This window comes from Schistocerca gregaria, chromosome 2 (assembly GCF_023897955.1).
Source record: "Schistocerca gregaria isolate iqSchGreg1 chromosome 2, iqSchGreg1.2, whole genome shotgun sequence".
Lineage (NCBI taxonomy): Eukaryota > Metazoa > Arthropoda > Insecta > Orthoptera > Acrididae > Schistocerca > Schistocerca gregaria.
Window position 1 is genome coordinate 675659515 of NC_064921.1, and position 18890 is coordinate 675678404.

Consider the following 18890-nt stretch of genomic DNA (forward strand, 5'->3'; position numbering starts at 1 on the left):
GAGTAGAAGAAAAGGTTACAGGAGAATATGGGCTTGGGGCAAGGAATGAAAGAGGAGAAAGACTAATTGAGTTCTGTAACAAGTTTCAGCTAGTAATAGCGAATACCCTGTTCAAGAATCACAAGAGGAGAAGGTATACTTGGAAAAGGCCGGGAGATATGGGAAGATTTCAATTAGATTACATCATGGTCAGACAGAGATTCCAAAATCAGATACTGGATTGTAAGGCGTACCCAGGAGCAGATATAGACTCAGATCACAATATAGTAGTGATGAAGAGTAGGCTGAAGTTCAAGACATTAGTCAGGATGAACCAATACGCTAAGAAGTGGGATACGGAAGTTCTAAGGAATGACGAGATACGTTTGAAGTTCTCTAACGCTATTGATACAGCAATAAGGAATAGCTCAGTAGGCAACACAGTTGAAGAGGAATGGACGTCTCTAAAAAGGGCCATCACAGAAGTTGGGAAGGAAAACATAGGTACAAAGAAGGTAGCTGCGAAGAAACCATAGGTAACAGAAGAAATACTTCAGTTGATTGATGAAAGGAGGAAGTACAAACATGTTCCGGGAAAATCAGGAATACAGAAATACAAGTCGCTGAGGAATGAAATAAATAGGAAGTGCAGGGAAGCTAAGACGAAATGGCTGCAGGAAAAATGTGAATACATCGAAAAAGATATGATTGTCGGAAGGACAGACTCAGCATACAGGAAAGTCAAAACAACCTTTGGTGACATTAAAAGCACCAGTGGTAACATTAAGAGTGCAACGGGAATTCCACTGTTAAATGCAGAGGAGAGAGCAGATAGGTGGAAAGAATACATTGAATGCCTCTATGAGGGTGAAGATTTGTCTGATGTGATAGAAGAAGAAACAGGAGTCGATTTAGAAGAGATAGGGGATCCAGTATTAGAATTGGAATTTAAAAGAGCTTTGGAGGACTTTCGGTCAAATAAGGCAGAAGGGATAGATAACATTCCATCAGAATTTCTAAAATCATTAGGGGAAGTGGCAACAAAACGACTATTCACGTTGGTGTGTAGTATATATGAGTCTGGCGACATACCATCTGACTTTCGGAAAAGCATCATCCACACAATTCCGAAGACGGCAAGAGCTGACAAGTGCGAGAATTATCGCACAATCAGCTTAACAGCTCATGCATCGAAGCTGCGTACAAGAATAATATACCGAAGAATGGAAAAGAAAATTGAGAATGCGCTAGGCGACGATCAGTTTGGCTTTAGGAAAAGTAAAGGCACGAGAGAGGCAATTCTGACGTTACGGCTAATAATGGAAGCAAGGCTAAAGAAAAATCAAGACACGTTCATAGGATTTGTCGACCTGGAAAAAGCGTTCACCAATATAAAATGGTGCAAGCTGTTCAAGATTCTTAAAAAAGTAGGGGTAAACTATAGGGAGAGATGGGTCATACACAATATGTACAACAACCAAGAGGGAATAATAAGAGTGGATGATCAAGAACGAAGTGCTCGTATTAAGAAGGGAGTAAGACAAGGCTGTAGCCTTTCGCCCCTACTCTTCAATCTGTACATAGAGGAAGCAATGATGGAAATAAAAGAAAGGTTCAGGAGTGGAATTAAAATACAAGGTGAAAGGATATCAATGGTACGATTCACTGATGACATTGCTATCCTGAGTGAGAGTGAAGAAGAATTAAATGATCTGCTGAACGGAATGAACAGTCTAATGAGTACACAGTATGGTTTGAGAGTAAATCGGAGAAAGACGAAGGTAATGAGAACAGCGAGAAACTTAACATCAGAACTGATGGTAACAAAGTCTATGAAGTTAAGGAATTCTGCTACCTAGGCAGTAAAATAACCAATGACGGATGGAGCAAGGAGGACATCAAAAGCAGACTCGCTATGGCAAAAAAGGCATATCTGGCCAAGAGAAGTCTACTAATATCAAATACCGGCCTTAATTTGAGGAAGAAATTTCTGAGGATGTACGTCTGGAGTACAGCATTGTATGGTAGTGAAACATGGACTGTGGGAATACCGGAATAGAAGAGAATCGAAGCATTTGAGATGTGGTGCTATAGACGAATGTTGAAAATTAGTTGGACTGATAAGGTAAGGAATGAGGAGGTTCTACGCAGAATCGGAGAGGATAGGAATATGTGGAAAACACTGATAAGGAGAAGGGACAGGATGATAGGACATCTGCTAAGACATGAGGGAATGACTTCCATGGTACTAGAGGGAGCTGTAGAGGGCAAAAACTGTAGAGGAAGACAGAGATTGAAATACGTCAAGCAAATAATTGAGGACGTAGGTTGCAAGTGCTACTCTGAGATGAAGAGGTTAGCACAGGAAAGGAATTCGTTCATAGTGGATCTTACTAAATGGTGACAGATGGGAGGAAGGGGGAGAGGAAAAATAACAGCAGAAAAGAAAACTATATTGCGATTAATGGGCCCATCCTCACTTAATTTTTGACATCCTTTTGTAGCTCCACACTGAAATGTTTCCAGTTTCTTGTTCCCTTATTTATCTTAAGTCAGTGTTTCATTTATATACAGTACTGTACCACAGATGTACAGTTTCAGAAACTTCAGTTCCATGTTAATGTTTGTACCAGTAGACTTCGAAACTTATTTTGATTATACAAGTCTACTTTGAATCTCTCACTTGATTTGGCTGTTTGTATAACCTTTATCCCACTATGCTGAATTCATTTTATCCCATTTCCTATTTTTACTTATTTATTTTTGTTGTTCTGTACCTTCCCCAATGTTGGAGAAGTTTCTACTGTCATACCTGGCAGTATTCACCATATTTCATCTTTTTCTTTAATTGTTTCAGTCTAAAAAGTTTGCTAGTTATTTTACCCATTCAATTCAAAATTCTTTTTCATCATTCTTGCTGTTGTTAACCATAGCAATCATATTACATTTGAACGTTAACACTGATATCTCTTCCTCGAACATTTATGTTCTTGTGGTGAAATGTTTATTAAATTTCTTCACGTTTGCTTTAACGTATGATTTATATAACATTGACATCTTTGAATCTCTTTCTTCTCTGATTACATAGTGTATATGCTTTTAATTAAAAGACAATCATAACCAACTGAGTAATACTTTGCTAGAACACTTTTATTCCAGTTTTCAAAAGAGTGGGGTGCTGGAGCCATTAGTATCAACAGTTTAGTTTATAAGTGATACAGTGTGGCTCCACAGCTGACAGAAAGTGAACTGTGATTGTAACGACAGATAATGTTGCTATGACAGACCTAATATTTTTATCCTCTTGACAAATGTGGTACCTTACATCTGTTAATCAGAAATCACAGTGTTAACACCAAATAACAGACAACTTATTTCTGAGCTTTCCTCACTCTGAAGGTTCCTTGCCTTGGTCAGAGCTATTGCTGTCCAACACTTCATGGCAATATTATAAAGTAAAACCAAATTGCATTGTAATGTGCACAGTTATCAAGCTTTTGCTTCACACCATCAATTAATTATGTCACAAAACAAATGTATAAGTCTCAGTGCTTCACAGAGAAAACAGAAGGAAAGTGCAGTCACATTGATGCTGTGACCAGATTTTTGATTTGTGAAAATTGTATGTGATGTACAAGGTGTGATAAAAAAAGTAATGGCAGTTATTGTTTTTCTTAAAGTACACTTATTCATTGTCAGCTTTGTCCCCTTCAAAGTAATCCCCCTCATATATAAGGGCTGTTCAGAAAGTGAGGAATGATACGTCGTGAAATGGAAGCCACAGTGAAAATCAAAACTGTTTTATTTGCAACGGTTAGCTACACCTTCCAGCTACTTCTCTACACAGTTGCCACTTAGACTTAGAAATCTGTCATAGCATTGTACCAACTTTTCAATTCCCTTGTTATAGAAGACAGCCACTTTTTGACAGTTTTCTACTCTGGACTGCAGCCCGTTGTCTGTGTCAAAATACTGTCTTCATAGCCAGCGGTTCATTTGAGCAGAGATGAACCTCGGGGTAGCCAATTACGGGCTGTATTGTGGGTGATCAAACACTTGCCATCGAAAACGCTGCAGGAGCATCTTCATTGGCCCTGAAGAGTGTGGCTGAGAATTGTCATGTAGAGCAAACGGCATGACAGTTAAGTTATGTGCACTGCATAGCTTCAGGCGAAATCTTTCACCAGGCCCTCATACTTGGCGGGAGACGCTAATTTCTAGCCAAATTTACATTCTCACTGTGAGCTCAGAACCGAAAAGAGTGAAATGATGCAATTGCCAGGCATACTAGACACAGTGCCCAACGCATCTGTGCAAAGGTTCATCAGATTTTCACTGTATTTTCCATTTTGCGATCGATCGTTCCTTACTTTCCAAATAACCCTCATGTAATATTCTTGTGGTAGTTCTTTTTCCAATCTTGGAAACACTTCTGGAACTCAATTTTCATTATGGTGTTCAGCTTCTTCAGGGATTCTGTTTTTATCTCATCAGTGTTGGAAAAACAACCTCCTTTCTTCATTTTCTTCAGCCTCAGGGATGTAAAGAAGTCACAGTGGGCCATTTCTGATGGATACGGTGGCTGAGACAACATAACGGTTTTGTTTTTTCCCAAAAAATCACAAAAAACCAGTAAGAGGTAAGAGGGAGCATTATCACAATGCAATTTCCAAGAGTGGTTTTGCCACAATTCTGGTCTTTTTCTTCGGATTGCTTCATGCAAATGGCGCACAACTGCCAGCTAGGAGTCCTTATTGATTGTGTGACCATAAGGCAGGAACTCATAATGCACTATCCCATTGTAATAAAAGGAAACAGTGACAAGAACCTTCACATGTATCAAACTTGTCGAACTTTCTTCAGTTGTGGCACTTCAGGCAGTTTCCATGAGGACAATTAGGCCTCGGTTTTTGACGTCACACCCCTATACCCATGTTTTGTCACCTGTTGTAATCTTCTTTAGAAGTTCTGGAGTGTTGGCGATTTCATGGAGCAATTCCTGAGTGATATCTGTATGTGAAGATGTTTTTGGTCGAAATTCAACCATTTTGAAACAAACGGTCCTGTTACACATTTCATGCCCAAAACATCCACAAAAATTGCTTGGCATCATCAGCAATTTCTCTGACAGTGATACAGTGATTTTCCAGATATAGCGATTTTCCAGGATAATTTTCTTTACTTCTTCCACATCGTCATCAGTAATTGTTGTGCTAGGGTGTCCAGGGTTTGTAAACTCTTGTCTTACTCGTAGTAGATTTGCCACATTTTGAATGTGGTGCTGCGCTTTCATTTCATTTTTCATGCAAAATTTAATGCATTTTCTTTGATCCATCATTTTTGTGCACAAAAATTCGCTGAGCAGCCAAAAATACATGTAACCTTTTCAACCACCAACAATAAACTAAATATTCAAAAGAGCTGAAAATGCAAACATGCATCAGGAACATGTGCATCCACAAGATATATGTAAAAAATGAATATAGTATATATTAAGCCTGTGGAATTAAAAAATCCCTATTACTTTTTGAGCACATCTCATATTTTTACTTGTTATGAATCATAGCTGCTCAATAATGTATTATAAAATCTGTCCTGTATATTTTCTGATAACATACAAACATGATAATTACAATATGCAAAGGATAGTTTGCTGTTCACCACTTAAAAGAAGTGTTGAGTTGTGGAAAGATACATTCAAGCATCTGACTAGAGCCTTCAGCCCTTCATCAGACATAGAAAACCCACCCACATTCACACAAATCACAGCTTGTACACACATGACCAATGTCATCTCCAGGTGCTAAGGCCTGACTGCAGTGAGTAGCAATCTCAGCTGGGGTGGATAGTGGGTGTATAGGAGAGGCACGGGATGGGGAGGGAGAGGGATAGCAGGATAGGACTGGGGAAAGACATTGTAATGCTGTCTGTGGGTTGCATGTTCCATCGACTGTCCTTGCAATCTCTCACTTTGTTGTGGAGCAAGTCAGTTTTACAATCATAGTACACTTTCTCAGTGCTCTCTCTCTCTCTCTCTCTCTCTCTCTCTCTCTCTCTCTCTCTCTTACTTACGTACCAAGTAGTATTATGACAGCTTGTGTCTGGCTTCTATGAATAAGTACTCTTGACAGTGGAGCTGCAGTTTTGAAACTAGTTGTGACAAAATAAATTAATTATAGTTCAAAAAGACTTATTTGTGGAAATTTTATCAGCTGTGAACCTGTAACAAAAACATCTCTCTGAAAAAATACCCAATATCATACTGAACAATGGCAATTAAATATGCATGAAACACATGATAGTATGTGAATTTCAGAAAAAAAAGAGGACAGTAAATTTTACATCAGTAATTGTCTAAGAGAAAGCTTTGTGCCAGATGGATGCTGCATTTGTTAACTGCTGATCAGGACAAATTCATGTGTTCCCAAGCTGAAATTGTTGTTGGGACCAAGAGCTGGCTGAAATCCAAAGTAGGAAGCTCTAAGATATTTAGTGATTCAGTGGAATGAAATTGGAAAAACAGACTAGATGCCATAGGAGCGTGAGTGTTTACTGCAGTTGACAAAAATATTCTGTCCGTTGTGGTGAAGTTACTAGTTGTGTGTAACTGGTCTAGGTGAAACCAATTGATAGATAGTTGTTTTTACTGGGATTTATATTCTGTTGTGACAGTTTTAGAGCCTTTCAGAAAAAGTCTTTGGTCAGTAGCATATAAGTGTGTAAATACCAAGATCATGCAATACTTGTTGGAGGTTACTCTAACCTGCCAAGTATATGTAGACTGGGACACCTTTGCATTCTTTGCAGGGGGTACAGACAGGTAATACTGCGAAGTAATTTTGACCACATTTTCTGAAAACTGACTTGAGGAGCTAGTTCAGCAACCCACAGGCAATGGAAAATTTTAAACCTTGTGGGTACAAACAGGCTGGGCCTTATCAATGGCATCAGTAGAGAGACAGGGATTAGTGATCATAATATCATCGTAGTGATTGTGGTTACTAAAGTCAATAAATAAGTCAAGAAGATCTAGGAGAGTTTGTCTGCTAGAAAGAACAGATAAACAGTTGTTAGCATCTCACTTAGACAATGAATTGACATTATTTAGTTCCAGTATGATGGACATAGAGGAATTATGGGCAAAGTTTAAACAGATTGTAAGTCGTGCTCTGAGCAAGTACGTGCCTAATAAGTGGATTAAGGGCAGAAAAGACCCACCTTGATCTAACAATGAAATTCAGAAAATTCTGAGGAAGCAAAGGCTGTTGCAGTCTCAGCGAATGATGACAAGCAAAGGTTAGTAGGAATTCATGCATCTGTGAAAAAATCTATGCACAAAGCATACAACTACTAACACCAGCATACATTAGCATAAGATCTGGCTGAGAACCTGAGAAAATTCTAGTCCTGTGTAAAGTCGGTAATCGGGTCGAAGGGTGGTGTGGCAGAAGAAGATAGCAAAATGAAAGCTAATGTTTTAAATTTCGCATTGAAGAAATCATTCACACAGGAGAAGACTATGAACATACTCTCATTTGACCATTGGACACAGTCCTGCATGGACAACATAGTAATGAGTATTGCCAGAATAGTGAAACAGCTGAAAACAAAAAGTCCAGATGGAACCCCAATTAATTTTTACAAAATGTACTCTGCAACATTGGCTGCTTACTAAATGTGCATTTATCGTAAATTCTTGCCAAGTGCAAAGTCCCAAGTGACTGGGAAAAAGTGCAAAAACTCTGCTTTGCTTTTTCTCACATGATACAAAGTGAACTCTGGAAGAAGGGAAACAAGCAGATTCCTTATTTCTAGATTTCTGAAAAGCATTTGACATGGTGCCCCACTGCAGACTGTTAATGAAGGTATGAACATATGGTATAAGTTCCCAAATATGTGAATGGCTCAGAGGCTTCTTAAGTAATAACCTGTTGTCCTCAAGCGAATGTTCATCAGAGACAAGGGTACCATCAGGAGTGCCCCAGGGCAGTGTGATAAGACTGCTATTATTTTGTGCACACGCAAATGATCTGGCATATTGGGTGGGCCATGAAGTATGTTGTTTGACAGTGGGAAAGTGGGTCAATTTGAAGGGTGAATTCCTTAAAAGCAATCACCCACTGACTTCCACGTATCCCCACATTAAAATAAATTTGTGTCTGGAAAACATTTCTGAGTTGTGTTAAGATATCATGGCAGCTTAGGATGGCTACATTGCGACTCTTCGAGAAATGTATTTCAGGCAGGAATCTCTTCACTGGAAAATGTTGGACAAAGCTCTTAGACCTAAAAGTGGATCATACTAAAAAAAATGTATTATTGACCTAAAGAGTACAGTGCTTCACTGCCAGGCTGATAATTTACACCTTACCCATTTTTTGGCAGTTTCAGGATATGCTCTGTAAACAATCTCTGGTTCACATGATTGACAAAGTGTATAATATGTCATAAAATTGTAATATTAGGTTCACTGCTGTTGTAGATTTTCTTCCTTGTTTTTATATATAGCAGAAAGTGGGCCAAAATATGTCTCTTATAATTATTTACTCCAGGATACTGGGGAGTTCTATAGGATACACATATTAGTGACACAGTGTATTACATTATGATTTTCTAGGTTAGACTGTTTCAACTCTGTCCTATGGGGCAGCTCCCTTGCCAGATGGGCAGAGGTGTTGGGCTGCATGCCAGATGGGCACAGGTGTTGAACTGTGTGCCAGATGGCCCTGTGGTAGCTGGGTTGTGCCTTGCTCTGTTGTGTGCGCATAGTCTTTCCATCAGATGTAATCAAACATTTTAATAACTTAAAATAACAAGGGAATAGTCTACTGGTTATTAACAATTGATAAATTAATCCATATGTGGTACAATCGAACCAGTAACTGACTGTAATGTCTGTTGCCTCCTATACAAAAAGTATCTTTGAAGTACTCTCTGCGTCAACTTACCTGTGTTTGTTTATGGGTGTGTATCGGTGTTGCTAGAAATAAAAAGTAATATGTTATTTTATGTTGTGGGTATACCTTACCCATATAATTGTTGACCCCCAACACAACAATGGGGAAAGAAATATAAGTGCTGACAGTTTATTTTGTGGACAGTTAAATATGGTGCCACGACAGCGGAAGACATTCGCAAGCAGTTGTGCACCATCAGTGACGAGATTCAAGAAGTTTGCAGTGGAATCCAGATTTTGGAGCTCTCCCTTGGTGTACTACAAAAATTGAACACTGAGCAGTGCTAACAACTGAACACTGAAACAGTGTGCAATAAACACAGACACCAATACCAACTACACCCCCCTCCCCCCCCATGCATTTGGTCTTTACACTATGCCATAGTAGGTGATGTTAAGCCAGATTTGAAAATGCTGACTGTTCTGTGATTTCTTTTAGTTTTTCTTTTATTTTATTATTTATTTTGTTCCCCTCCATATTGTGACTGCACTTAAGACCAAGGAATTGCCTGTCCAATGGTTCAAGTTGTTCTTCTGTATTGTTTTTGCAGTTATGGGCCCCATCGATGCTGGATTAACCTCAAATTTGATTCATAGTCATGGAAAATATTTTTGTGCACTATCAAGTTACCAATTACCATGAAAAATTTATGTTAGTGATCAGAAATTTAGACCAGCGAGTGACAACATTGGTATCAAATAGTATCGTGCACCCACCATGTCATCAAGCTTACCTTGCTTTACAACCTGAATTAATTGATTGCTGTACCAAATAAACAGACCAAAAGCACAGACAAGCGCTACATAAAAAAAAGTGGGTAACAAATCCCCTTAAGAATTTTGGTGGCACCTACAAACTATGATAGACACAGTTACAGTTTAGGACAAATTGTTGTTGCTTTATTTGGCAACATAGTTACTGTCACAAGCACAAGTAGCAGTGATAGGGCATGATGATAAACCAAGATACAAGTTGTAAATGTGGCTGGTAGAATATATGCAGTATTGAAGTTACTGGCAGTAGTTGCTGTGACATCATCGAAAGACAATGTACCAGCTTACTTCAACCAAAGGATGCCAAACCCATCTGAAGACACATCATCAGTCTGCACCACCATCGTGTCCCACCTCCTGCCAAACATTTCTGGGGAGCTGTGGAGTTTATGCTCCTCAGTGGAGGTTCTGGGCAGACAGGTCTGACTCCAGCAGTAACTTGGGGGCAAATTTATTAATTTTTGTTGATAACACAGTCATTCCAGTTGGCAAGCATCAAAATCCACTATATCATGCACCTAACCAAACAATGATCAGAATCTGGATTAGGTGTGACAGATCACAAGTTGAGCAAAAAGTGTTGACAATTTGGACATGAGATCAACAGGTGGGACAACATAACACAGCAGTAAAGAAACCACCCATAACCGTAGGTACATCCGTGGCAGCAGTATGACATCTACGCAACCTTCACTAATTCTACGGCCACTGACAAAGCCCACTGTATCACAGGGGTTTTAAGTATAAGCAGTGGTCGAAATGTTTTTAGCCTGAGATAGTTACCATGATGTGTCTCACAAACAAACCCACCTGATGTGTCTCACAAACAAACTCACCTACTTTTATGGTGACCATTTGTGGGTATGCAAGTCAAATTTCATGGCTCCATCTTTGTTAGTTCTGCCACTTGGACAGGCAATTCCTTGGTCTTAAGTGCAGTCACAATATGGAGGGGAACAAAATAAATAATAAAATAAAATAAAAAACTAAAAAAAATTCACCAGAACAGTCAGCATTTTGAAATCGGGCTTAACATTACCTACTATGGCATAGTGTAAAGACCAAATGCATGGTGGGGTGTAGTTGGTATTGGTGTCTGTGTTTATTGCACACTGTTTCAGTGCTCAGTTGTTAGCACTGCTCAGTGTTCAATTTTTGCAATACACCAAGGGAGAGCTCCAAAATCTGGATTCCACTGCAAACTTCTTGAATCTCATCACTGATGGTGCAGAACTGCTTGTGAATGTCTTCCGCTGTCATGGCACCATATTTAACTGTCCACAAAATAAACTGTCAGCACTTATATTTGTTTCCCCGTTGTTGTGTTGGGGTCAACAATTATATGGGTAAGGTATACCCACAACATAAAATAACATACACAGAATTGAAGAGCATGTAATTACTTTTTATTTCTAGCAACACCGATATCATAGTGTAAGAACAATGGTGAATATAGAGAGAATCAAGAATGATGCTGCGATTGAATGTCATCATTAAGGGAATGATGCCCAAGGAAATTGCGGTGGTCATGCAGAAGACAATTAAGGACATTCCTCCAACTTATGCAAAAGTGAAAAATTGGGTATCCGGCTTCAAATGTGGAAGAACGAGTGTGGAAGATGCTCCAAGGAGTGGAAAGACTGTCATCATTGCCACTGATGAAACAGTGACTGCAATTCATGATACGATTTTGTAGGATCATCGAACAAATATTGCAGCACACTGAAATCACATTTGGAATATCCCATGGGCATGCTCATGACATTGTTGACTATATTTTGGGAATGTGGAAAGTTTCATCTTAGTGGGTCCCAAAAGACTTGAATGCAAATCAGAGATGGGAGCATGTGCAGTGTTGTGAAGAAATCATCTACCAATTTGAAGCAGATGAAGACAGCTTTCTTGCAAGGTATGCGACAATGGACAAAACATGAGTTCACCACTTTGATCCTGAGACAAAACAACAGCCTTCATCTCCTACCCCAAAAAAATTCTGGGTGCAAAAATCAGCCGTAAGGTGATGGCATTGGTCTTCCAGGATGCAGAAGGGGTAATTATGGTGGATCACTTGCAAAAGGGCATAACTATCAAAGCATCATACAACTGCACCCTTCTGCACTGTTTGAGAGAAGAGATGAAAAAAAGGTGCGAAAAATTGGTGCACAAAGTTCTTTTGTATCAGGACAATGCACTGGTGCACAAGGTCCTCGCAACACTAGAAATTCTGTGTTTCTGTGGGTTCGAATTGTTACATCATTTGCAGTTTGGCTCCATCAGACTTTTTCTTTTCCCAAACCTAAAAATAAAGACCTCAAAGGATGATGATTTGACAATAATGATGCAGTGATTGATGCTGTGAATGCTTGGTTGGACTCGAAATTGAAGAACTTTTATTTGAATGGTTCGCAGAAGTTATCTTGAGTGTGCCCACTGGTGTATTAGTGTACACAGGTATTATATTGAAAAATAAATTGGTATTATGAAATTTCTGTCATTCTTTATTTGTTAGGCTAGACCTTCCTGCTTGACATTGGGCTCAGATGTTGGCACATTTCCAGCCTGGTGTGCACCTGAAAATAGCTAGTTGACCAGTCACACCTGAAAGCAGTAAAAAACTTAGCATCCACCACGTACGCCCAAAAGGTACCAATTGACATATGCCTTGCCATCATCTTCACTTGGACATCTGTAGTTGCTAACATTCCTGAACCTATATTAGGCGCTGACTTCCTTGCTCATTATGCATTATCAGCGGTATATGAGGATACTTCACCTACAGCATGGATAGAGGATAGAGAATGCCCAACACCTGCAACACCATACAGTAGTAGTCTGAATGATTTATGGATACCAGCACACCACAGCAGCGTCAGATACAACACTATGTAACATATATGTGCCACACCTGGCCAACTCATTTCATAGTGTGCCCACATAATTTCCCCTGGGTGCCTGACAAAAACTAAAGTCATATTTGAATAAATGCTCAAGTTAGAATAATCTGCTGTTCTGACAGCCCGTGATTATCAGCTTTGCACCTCATTCACAAGAAAGATGGATTTTGGCACCCCTGTGATGATTATTGTGTGCATTAGCTGGCACAGAAGTTTTCATCATCATAGACTGCTGCATAGTATACAATGAAATACGTGTGGCACTTTGTGACATCCCAAAGGTGGTAGTAACTGAATTTTCATTTGTGCCCTCTGACCTCAAAAGTGTTGCAAAGATATGGCAACATTCTGTAGATCAAGTGCTGAAAGAGTTTCCATTTTGATTTGAATATCTTAATGACATTCTAGCATTCTCAAGAAACACCTTGCTTCATGAATGACAAGTGCAGGAAGTGTATCAGTGGCTGCATAGCTACAGCTTAATACTGGATAAAAAGAAGTGTGTCATCGGCAAAGTACAAGTGACCTTCCTGGGACACATGGTTGCAGGATGTGGGATGTGGCATTCATCTGTTGCTAGATAAAACAGAAGCTCTACAAGCTCATGTGAAGCTGATACACTACCAGATATAATGATGTTTCCTGGAAATGGTCAGTTTTGGTCACTGCCACCTCTCAGCATTGAGGCTATATAAATGCAGCTTACAGATGAGCAAGGAGGACATAGCACCACAGGCCGGTAGTCCCTCAAGTTGACCACATAGATGGGAAGAACTTTGTGTGATCTTAAGGTGAGCCTAACTAGAGCCCCTCACTCATCAGTGCCATCTGTGTCCCTGGATTTAGTCATAGACGCTAGCCTAACAGCAATAGGTGCAGCCCTACACCAACAAATCTACTAATATTGGCAAACATTAATTTTTTTTTCAAAAAGTTGCAACCAGTGTGGCAGTGCTGGAGCACTTATGATAGAGAAATGCTTGCAGTTTATGAAGCTGTTAAATATTTCTGGGCACAAATGGAAGTTTATGCTCTGGAGATTTGCACTGACAACAACCAACTAATAGTCTTTGCATGCCAGGACACCACTGACAAGTGTTCCCTCGACATTCAGATGTACACAGTTTCTCAGCCAGTTTATGAAAGATGTGAGCCACATAAAATGAGCAGAAAACTTTAGGGATAATTAGTTCTTTCTCATCTGTGGTTTGAAAATACCATAGAGTGCAAAGAACATGCTGCTGCTCAGATTTCAGATCCAAAGCTGCAGCACTTATTGGCCAGCTTTTCCACAGGATGGTGACTTACGCGAATTCTGGGGCCAAGCACGCTGTGCTGTGACATCTGGCAGCAGAAACCAAGGCACTACATTTCACCAAGCACAGCAAAGCTGCTTTAGACAATTTTTACAATCTGTAACACTCAGGAGCAAACATGACCATCAAGTTACTGGCTGACCGTTTTGTGTGGTCATTGATTGAAAAACATGCCCACAAAAGAGTATGCTTCTGTATTCGATGCCACCAATGCATAGTGGGATGACATATACATGCTGATATCGGGCGGTTTCAGGGCTCTCCAACAAGATTATCCCAAGTCCACATCAGTCCCATACGTCTCCTTCCTGCTGATAGCTACAGTTATCTTTTACAGCTGTAAAGAGCTGTATTTGGTATGTGGAACCTACACACATCACCAGCATTTCTGTCAAAACATCAACAAAGACCTCCATCGCCATATAGACAGCATGACTCAGTTGCCCCCTCCATATCACTACAGATCAGCTTCACCTATTCAAATCTGTTTTTTCCAAGAATTGTCCAATTTATGCAGCATCCAGCATCATCATATGAGAAGCTACATCCAGCCAGCAATGTCCAAAGCTCGACATTGGAACATCTTTAGCAGAAATGGTGTGTGGGGGAGCTGTCAGATATTCTGGCAAACACTACTACTACTACTACTACTACTACTACTACTACACACACACACACACACACACACACACACACACTTGTCATCCATAGCAGAACAACCACAATTGATACAACAGCTTCAAGACCACACAGCCAAGATCTGTTGTTCGCTTACTTTGCTCACAGTGAGCACTCAGTTTTCATCCATGAAGCTTTGAACAAATGTTCTCACATCATGGTCCACAAAGAAGTCATCAAATCACTGCTCCAACCATTGTACAATGGTACTGTGATAGGGAAATCACACTGCTGCAAAACCACAGAGGTCTCTGTTGAGTGGGCCAACCTCATGTTCCACGAATGTAATATAATTTCGGTATTTTATATTTGAATTGCATGTTTCTGTCAAACAATCATTGTTATAATTGTGTTAACTCAGTAATAGTCATCTCACTAACCATATTTGTCATGTACATAGAAATGACTGCCCATGCACTAGCTGTTTGCCCAACTGAGCCCACCTCTACCTATCAGTGCCTAATTTCCACACATGGGCAGTCATTGTAAAAACACCTTGTGCTGAACACTTTGAAAATAGCAGTACAGGATACTTAAAGTAATTAATCTTTAACTCAGAGAACCAGATGATGTCTCTAAAAGCTGAAGAAAAATGTAGTCTGTGGAGGTAATGTGGTGAGGGATGAAGGGCGAGGACTCTTCAGTTCAAACAGAATCTGTTTGTTGTAGGAACCAGCAGCATTCAGATGAAGAGAATATTGACACTTTTGGTCTATCAGTCAGGGAGCTCATTTGTGTTAGCAAAGAGTGTACTTGATACTTGAAAAACAGCAAGGGTATGAATGGGAGAGCTCATCGAAAGATAGACAAATAACCAGGCACCATGAAGTAAAAGCCAGATTGAGATTAACCAAATATACTGGAAAAAGTGGAGGAGGGAAAAGAAAATTTAGATTGAAAAGGGTGTGGGGGGGGGGGGGGGGGGGACAGCACTAGTCTAGATTAATTGTGCTGCTGGAAGGTGACATGGTATGGAAAAGTGCTGATACCATAAATACCTAAAGGCTGTCCTGGTTTTCAGGAGAACAGTATGCAAATGGAAGACTAAGTGAAAATATGCACAAAATACGGTGATGGCAAACAGTTTTGCAGACAAAGAATTTTTGCTAAAGACTGCACTTTCTACATGCCAACATTCCAGTAATTTCTGAAGTTTCCATTACATACATCTAGAGGCAGTATCATTGAAATGGTCATCACCCAAGTTTCACTTCACTGTTCCCTCCTACCATTGTGTTTAATGACCCATATTTCATTATGTCTGCTTTGTATGCCTTTACACAAGTCATCTTGTAATTTTTCCTGTGTGAAAAATCTACATCACTAAAAAAAATCTAAATCATTAAAAAGAGGGACTGCCATATCAACACAGCTGATTTTATGTTCATCACATTAAATGATATTTGCTCTGAGTATATTTGGGAATATTGAAGTGGACCATGGAGTCCATACCCTACACATCACATTAAACTGATGGTGAACAACTTTCATGTTGTACAATGGTAGAAACTTGCCACAACAACTAATTAATTACCACAAGTAACACTTGATGCTTTTCCAGCATGGCTGTGTATTGAGTTCTTTTTAGCACCTAGTCAGATAAAGTCCTTGACACCATATGAAAATCTGGCAATCAACTCTAACATTATTTTCAAATGACGGACTCTAACATTATTTTCAAATGATGGAAGAAAAGTAAAGACATTTTGGAAGGAGTAACTGTTTTCTATATGCTGTGGTGTTTTGTCGGGTTGCTTCTAATCAACTGTTTCATACAGCACCTTTAATAGCATCGTTAACCACAGGCGCTACTTTCTGATAGAGATATAAGGGCGGATCAGATATTAATGATGCTTTCTGTTCTGCATATTTTTAGCTGAAGAGAGCAGCTGAATTTCTGTGTGGCGTAGGTGGAGTTTGGAGACAGTAAGCATTTGCGTAACCATATACTTCTTATATCTAAGCAACAGGTTCATCGTACAACTGTGCAATGCATCATTGTCAAATTTCTTACCCATGAAAGTGTGAAAGCAGTGGAAATTTTTATGGAGATTGAAAGCACCTTTCAATGCTGAAACACTTCCAAGACTTCTTGTGTTTGCTTGGAATAAGAAGTTCAAGACAGGTTGTAAAACATTAATGCCATTTGTGATTGCATTGAAGGCAGTCAACATTTGACAGTATCCGAAATTGCTTCTCAGGTTAGTTAAAGTTATGGGAGCTGTCGAACCATCCATGGATCCATCCACGCGGATGGATATGGATATGTGTGTGTGGGAGTGTATACCTGTCCTTTTTTCCCCTTAAGGTAAGTATTTCCACTCCTGGGATTGGAATGACTCCTTACCCTCTCCCTTAAAACCCACATCCTTTCGTCTTTCCCTCTCCTTCCCTTTTCCCTGAAGAAGCAACCGTTGGTTGCGAAAGCTTGAATTTTGTGTGTATGTTTGTGTTTGTTTGTGTATCTATCGACCTGCCAGCGCTTTTGTTTGGTAAGTCACATCAACTTTGTTTTTAGATATATTTTTCCCACGTGGAATGTTTCCCTGTGTGTGTGTTTGTTTGTTTGTTTGTTTTGTTTCTTGCTAGTGTGGTGTTGGTCTTACTGATTTCTTGCGTGAGTGATCCATCATCAACACAGCACATTACTGTGACCTTTTGAATGAGGTTAGACTTGCTTATTACAGCAAACAATAATATTAACCAATATGACATGTCATTCTTCCTCATGTCAGTGTCCACCAGTATACTGCAGCACTCACTTCTTTTCATATGTACATTTGCTGCTCCATTCTTCATTTATTCCTTCTCAAGAAATAATGTTAACATTCTTCAGGGCTGCTTGTGTGAATTTTTCCTGTCTAATATTCATATCTTTTTACCTACCATCTAGAATTCTAATCATGACAAGTGCAACTTATGAGTGATAACTGCTATTGTCAATGAAAGCTGGATGTATCAAAGAAAACTATACAAGTGATTCTAAGTTATTTTGAGTGTGTCATTTTCTTTATTTCAGGTCTATTGATCGACCATTCATTGATGATGAAGACTATGAGAGAGTAATGAAGGAATGGGAATAGTGTTTGCAGATGTGTTCAAACCCTGGAGGTGCTGTTGTTTATTTTAATTTTTTTTAAAGAGAGTGCGCCAGAAAAAGAGAAGATAAGAACTAATTCAGGTTCACATTGTTTGTATTATGCTTGAATATAAATAGCTTAATACTGAGTTTTTGTAAATAATTTCTAGAACTGTATAAGCATTGAAACATTGAATTATGTGCAATAAATTCTCATTTTTTGAAAAATGGGCTATAATTTGTAAACTTGTTTATCTTTCAATGCCAGGCATTTACTGATTGTGTAAAATCTCAAAATTAAAGAAGAAATAATTAAGGTTTATATCTGTTTAATGTCAGTTTCATTTTTGATATTTGTACAATTCTTAAGTGGCGCTGCACATTTCCACTACTGATGATGTACTTTCTTTTTGATGTTAGAAATATGTGGTATGAAACAGCACTTCATCCAATCGGTTGGATCATATACTTTATTGAAATTAATCGATTCCAGTCAAAGAAATATGTGCATTGAAGATTATGATAACATAATGTATGAAGGAGAATAGTGAATTTTTTTGTAGCGTTAATTTAAAAGTGGGGAGGGGGAGGTTACACAGATTTCCAACTCATCAACTGTAAGTGTGCTATTTCTGTCACGGAATTATGTTGTTCGTGGATGGTTGGTTGTACAATGGTAGTGTGACTGTAATATTCAGTAATTACTGATATAAAAACAAGAGTGATGGTAGTGTGGTGAACGAAATAGCAAAATGAAAGCAGTCTGAAAATCTCTAACAAGATTCCTGTTTACTTTCAGGCTTTGTTGTGTTCTGTTCACTTAATATTAAGGCAATTATTTTATCAGTTGTTAAACAGTGGACATGTTGCACACTTGATGAAATGTGTAAGTTATCTTAAAGTAATGCTTTGATAACTTTTAATCTACACACTTCTGACACTGTCAACGTGAAGGTAATCTATAGTATTATGAACACTTAATAAATTTTCAACTGCCAACATCGCTAAAATCATTTATTCATACAGATTACTGGTGTTGGCAGTTCTCTGTTGCCATCTTCGGATCTGCAAAAGATGGGACCTAAAATGCTAGAATACAGCAACTAACATAACAGCCCACACAATTATATCCAATATTTTCAATATAGGGAATAAAAACATATCTATGTTTATATCATTACACAATCTTTACCTTCAGTACAGAAAGTGGTGAT

General features: G+C 39.0%; 1 protein-coding gene across 4 annotated transcripts in view; it reads left to right on the top strand.

The window, feature by feature from the left end:
- Positions 1-18009, top strand: part of LOC126334735 (vacuolar protein sorting-associated protein 18 homolog) — a 259374-nt gene extending 241365 nt beyond the window's left edge. For all 4 annotated transcript variants that reach the window (XM_049997277.1, XM_049997278.1, XM_049997279.1 and 1 more), the window contains one exon: positions 17617-18009. In XM_049997277.1, coding sequence (XP_049853234.1) covers positions 17617-17680 — 64 coding nt within the window. In that variant the 3' untranslated portion in view covers positions 17681-18009. The remainder of the gene's footprint in view (positions 1-17616) is intronic.
- The last annotated feature ends 881 nt before the right edge of the window (positions 18010-18890 follow it).